The sequence below is a fragment of the Haplochromis burtoni genome, unplaced genomic scaffold (assembly GCF_018398535.1).
Source record: "Haplochromis burtoni strain Fernald_Lab_line unplaced genomic scaffold, NCSU_Asbu1 Contig_526, whole genome shotgun sequence".
NCBI lineage: Eukaryota > Metazoa > Chordata > Actinopteri > Cichliformes > Cichlidae > Haplochromis > Haplochromis burtoni.
In genome coordinates, this window is record NW_024582887.1 from 357764 (window position 1) to 363483 (window position 5720).

Consider the following 5720-nt stretch of genomic DNA (forward strand, 5'->3'; position numbering starts at 1 on the left):
TCTGTTTGGAATATCAGCAGCATACCATGTAAGTAAATAATGAAAGGTAAATGCAAAAGTAAAAAAAATAGATTTAGATTTTAATGGTGTTTGGCTGTACCAACATGCCTTTTCCTTTTAAAGGGAGTCCAGTCATCCTTTCATTACTATATATAAAGTAATGGAAAGAAAACCCCAGACCCTGCTCTCCTGTACAGGCTGGAAGGACAAGGAAGGACATCCAGGACATGGTGCTGCCAGGGGAATCACTCAAGGTCAGAGCAAATGTTATTTATTTTTTTCAAGGATCGTGCACACAGTAAGTTAACCTCACAGTAAATGATGGCTTGTCCCAGATTTAAAGATTAGTTAATTTCCGCCTGCAAGTCCTTGGCAGAGAAAAATGCTAATACAGTTGAAATCTGTGACAGACACCCTCTTTTTCCTTGATATATTAGGGAGTTGAGTTGCAGGTTTGAAAGTGGGTTTTTTTGTAATTTAGTTAGTTTAATGGGATTTTGTTTAGACTGGGGCCATTTTGTTTATGTTAGTTTTGGCTCTCCTTGAAGTTAATGTATGCTTTCAGTAAAACAGCTTTGCATTTAACCAGTTCAAACTAACTAAACTGTCTGTCACAGTTTACTAACCTGGTTAGTGATGGTGAAAAGCTGCCTGGAAAAGTCAGCTAGCAGGTTGTTAATGCATCAAGTCTAAAAACAGCATATTAATACATGTAGATCCCGAAGGCTGCTCCAAAAATGATCAGATTGTATTTTACATTTTTGTTCAGTTCAAATCATCTTGGTTTTTCTCAAAGAAATCTACTACATCATGTATATTATTTTTATGTCATGTGTAATTTCCATTGCAGGAAATTAATTTCCTTAATTAATTAATTTTAATCAGAGTTAAATTAAGAAGGGACAGCAGTAAAAACTCCAAAGCAGCAATGTCATCAATACACTGCACTTCCAATTGTAGAACGATTGCACTGTGTTCTTGGGAGGTCTGGACTGCTGTGTGAACTTATGAAGTCTGGACTAGCGAGAACTTGTGTACATGAGTATTTAGAAACGGCCTAACAGTCTGCAGTCTATGCACTCACCTCGTGTAATGCCAGCTAACAATGTAAGCTCCTTAATTAACAGTAACAAAAATCACACAGCATAGTACATTGAAGGTACTGACTTTTCATCCCATCCCATTTTTCTTATGAAGTGGTGTTGTAAATGCATTCCTGCCCGTGCACTGCTGGCTCTGGGTCCATTGTGTAACTGACCCCACCCCCATTAACAGGACGCTTACATTACAGCCTCTTTTTGCGTGTTTTGTTTGGGTTTCCAGAAATCAGAATCAGAGAAACTCTATTCATCCCAGATGGGAATTGAGTAAATAAAAAACTATAATTAAAAAAAGGGCTCCGGGTTGTACTCAAACCCGGGCTGGCAGCGAAACCTGCACCCAACGGTGCCAAATCATCAAAATTGGATAAAGATAGAGAGGGGATAGCATAATATTTGAAACTGGAAATGACTGCCGTGAAATCTATTTATTTCAACAGAGTAACTGTATTGTGATTACCACTTTTTTTTTTCTTTTTTTTGTGTCCCGTTTGCGAGTCGAGTCCCGGAGCCCTCACTCTCGTGCTGCAAGTAAAACTGTGTGTCTCCACTCTCTGACTCTCAGCTGAAGAAGTGTATTTAGAATACATCTCTTGACACATGGTGAGTCCAATATATAAAAACGCTAGTGTAGGCATATAGTGTATGTCAGTATATATGATTATATAGTATATTTGTTCAGTGTATACAAGTTTGTCCATGCTGTCCCCTACCCTTTGTCCTGTGATAGATGGGATAGGTTTCAGACCTCCTGCAACCCTGAATTGGATAAACGAGAGAAGATAGATGGATAGTATCTCCATCAGCTAAATGGGTTTGTCATGTAATTAAATTGTAGAAGCACATTTTTTAAGGAGATAAAATGTCTGATGTTGTCAGGTGAATGCAGGAAAAATGGAATCTCCCAGAGAAAAGTGGATGGTGATTGCTGGAAACCTGGCACTCAAGCAGGTACATCATTTTCATTCAAAAAGACAAGGAAATAAAAAACTGTGACAAAATATATGGATAAATTTCAATATATCTGCTTATCTGTGCAGTATGACATTATGTCTGCCAGGAATGATTTTTTCTCACTATTCTTTTCATTTAACAAGCTACAAGCTACAGTGCTGGGCCTGCTGGCTTCCCTAATGGCATCTCTGTTGGGCTGGATGGCAGAAGGACAGATGCCCTTTAATCATATAATGCTCCTATGCTCAACCAGTGTTTCTACTGCATTTGTGGCTTCACTGCTGCAAGGTAAATAATAACTTGCCATTACTACACTGTCCTTGACCTCTCTGTGACAAAGTGGTTAGGCATGAACTCATTTACCACTTGTCCCTTAACGATATTGAGAATTTATTCTTTGTTATTTTACAGTCAACCATAATAGTAGTTACATCCATTACATTTATGCATATGTTTTTAAAGCAAATACTGTTAACCATCAGGTCATTTGAATTTTCTTCTGTTCACAGGCAAATGTCTGGTAAATTATATTTCTTTATGTTGCTTTGGTTACACTTACCATGTTTGTTCATTTATTCAGGTCCTATATCTAAACCAGGTGTGTGGGAAGGGCCGCCCCAGTACTTCCTGTTTATATAGGGTCATGAGGTCATTGATTGCAAATGAAGGATTTTTCATTTGCAATCAATGTTTTCCAGTCTGGTTTTTGCCCCTCCCATAGCACTGAAACAGCACTTATAAAAATAACCAATGATCTTCTTATAGCAGCTGACTCCGAAGTCCGAAGTCTTAATATTAAGGGCCATCATCTTCTTTTCCACATGTGGGCCGCTTCACACTAGAGCGCGTTTGCTGTCACATTTTATTTGTAGTGTGAACAAACAGACAAAAAAATCGGATTTGATCAAAAAAAATCGGAATTGAGCATTAAGACGTTCTTTCCCAGCCTCACATGCTGCTTCCTGTCCGTCAGGAAGTCAGTAATCCACCGGCAGATAGGATCAGGCACATTCATCTGGGAAAGCTTGCTTTGGAGAATGTCTGGAAGGATGGTGTTGAAGGCGGAGCTGAAGTCCACAAACAGGATCCTGGCATAGGTTCCTGGGGAGTCCAAATGCTGCAGGATGAAGTGTAGTTGATAGCATCGTCTACAGACCTGCTGGCTCTGTATGCAAACTGCAGGGGGTCCAGGAGGGGGGCTGTGAGGGTCTTGAGGTAGGAGAGAACCAGGCGCTCCAATGACTTCATGACCACAGATGTCAGAGCTACAGGTCTGTAATCATTTAGTCCAGTGATCCTTGGTTTCTTGGGGACAGGGATCATGGTAGAGGACTTGAAGCAGGCAGGCACATGACATGCCTGCAGTGAGGAGTTGAAAATGCCATAAAACACTGGGGCCAGCTCGTTTGCACACTGTCTGAGGGTGGCAGGAGACACACCGTCTGAGCCAGGAGCTTTTCGAGCATTCAGACTCTTGAACTGTTTCATCACATCTGCTTCATGAATATGAAGGGTTGTAGTGGGAGAAGGTGGTGTGAAATCCTCCTTGGTGTGGGGTGTGGAGGGGGGTGTTGTAGGTGAAGTGTTTGATGGTGGTGATGGCTCTATAGAGATTGACAGACCACGTGACTTTTCGCGCATTGCATGCCAGGTACTAGTGGCAAAACAATCAAAGCAATGCATCAAACGCAAGCATTTGCAGCACCGCAAAACGTTCATTCTCCGGTTCCAATACCTTCTTGCTTTTTCTTTGCCCCCCAAAAAAGGTATGTACAAAACGAAGGAGAACAATGCCGGTCCGTACAAAGACAGACTTGATGAAAAGTCAAAGAAAAGATACGAGGAAAAAATCAAAGGAGTGAAAGGGTCAGACCCTTACGAGCACACAGAGTGGACAAAAGACGTTAGCGTGCTGCCCAACTTTCACCACGCTCAGATTTATAATTATATGGTTCTTGGAGTGAGTGCATACACTCATGAAGTTTAGTAACTTCAGGTCACTGCAACAAGCCCAGGTACAGTTTACCGATGGATGGGTACAGGACCTTGAAATGCACGTGTAGAATGAAAGACCATCGTACGAACAAAGGTAAGTTTACCAGTCTCACAAATTGTCTTCATAAATACACATTCGTTAACAGTTTATTAATAGGCTTTGAGCTCAACGGTAATTAATTAGTAGTGGAAATAATTTCTGGTACGCATCACAGAAATGTAGCAGTGACAATAATATTGTATGCTGTAATCGTACTGGGCAATTAGTGATACAAAAAACTGTTTTATCCTGTGAATAAAAGTATATGTTTTTGTCAATGTACCATAATAACAGAAGCGAAACGCAATATTGTGTCAGGACAATTCACTATTTATGCACAATAAATAAAGGAGCATAGCGCGACAATTTCTGTTCAGCGCCAGACTTGCTTGTAACCTATATCACCAATTATGTTATGAAAATGACGTATTAACTACTACAAAACTCTGACCTTTGTGTAAATGCTTGGAGCAGACTAACCTGTGAGCTGGAGTGTTCTGGGACGTTATATTTGGTCTTTGAATGGCTGCAATCCAGGCCATCCGTCGCCTCTTTGTTACTTCGGAAACATGGCTCGAACAATTTCTCTTCAACGACGTAATCCGATAACAACCGATCTCTTTACCCGTCGGCTTCCCGTGGCTGTCATGCGACCGGCTATTGCAGTTAATAATACAACAGCTTCTTGCCATTTTTTGTGTTTCTTTTTATCGCTGTGTGACTGATTTCAATTGAAAGCCTGTGTGCGCTAGTACCGCTTGCCACGAGTTCCCAGAATCCTTTGCGGTTTTACCCCTGAATGACGTCACATTTTCAATCTCTATGGAGAGGGGAGAGGTGGGGGAATGAATGTCCAAAGTATCTCTATTGTTGGGGCCGTTGGAGGTGTGAAGGCTGCCTGATGGCTCGTCAAAACGGCAGTAAAAGTCGTTAAGGGTGTTGGCCAAGAGCAAGTCATCAGTGGAGTGGGGGGTTTTAGGCTTGTAGTTGGTGATATTCCTAAAACTTTTCCACACAGAGGCCGAGTCATTCTCTGAGATCTGCTGCTGCATCTTCTCAGAGTGCTGATGTTTAGCAATGTCCACTTCTTTAGTGAACCTGTACTTGGCCTCTCTGTAGCAGTCCCTGTCTCCGCTTCTGAACGCCTTTCTCTTTTCCAGCCACAGCTTTTTGAGTTTAGGAGTAAACCAGGGTTTGTCATTGTTATAACTCACCCTGGTGCGTGATGGCACAATGCTGTCCTCACAGAAGTGGATATAGGAGGTGACAGTGTCCGTAAACTCATCCAAGCTGTTAGAAGCCCTCATTGTGTCCCAGTCTGTAGACTCCAAACACGTGTGAAGCTCCTCCACAGGCTCGTTGCTCCACAGTTTTCTAGTCCTCACGACAGGTTTGCCTCTGTCTGTACGCGGGGATCAGGTTCAGTTACAACAGTCTTTTGTCTTAGTTGGACTGTTACAAGGGAGACTCCCACTCTGCTTACACGCACATGCCTGTTTGAGACTATCACGTGTTAATGGGACTATGCATATTCATGTAATCACAATAAAAGGAGCGCCACGTGTAGTCCAGCCGAGGTCAACAACGTTCAAGTGGAAGGAACAGCGCTTGGCCTTAGTCGGCCTCCCTCG

The 5720-nt window shown here is 41.9% G+C and overlaps 1 protein-coding gene across 1 annotated transcript in view; it reads left to right on the forward strand.

Moving 5' to 3' along the window:
* The window catches only part of slc41a2a (solute carrier family 41 member 2a), a 39314-nt gene that overhangs the window by 16166 nt on the left and 17428 nt on the right, over positions 1-5720 (forward strand). The window contains exons 4-5 of the mRNA XM_042214172.1: positions 1980-2051; positions 2198-2342. Coding sequence (XP_042070106.1) covers positions 1980-2051; positions 2198-2342 — 217 coding nt within the window. The remainder of the gene's footprint in view (positions 1-1979; positions 2052-2197; positions 2343-5720) is intronic.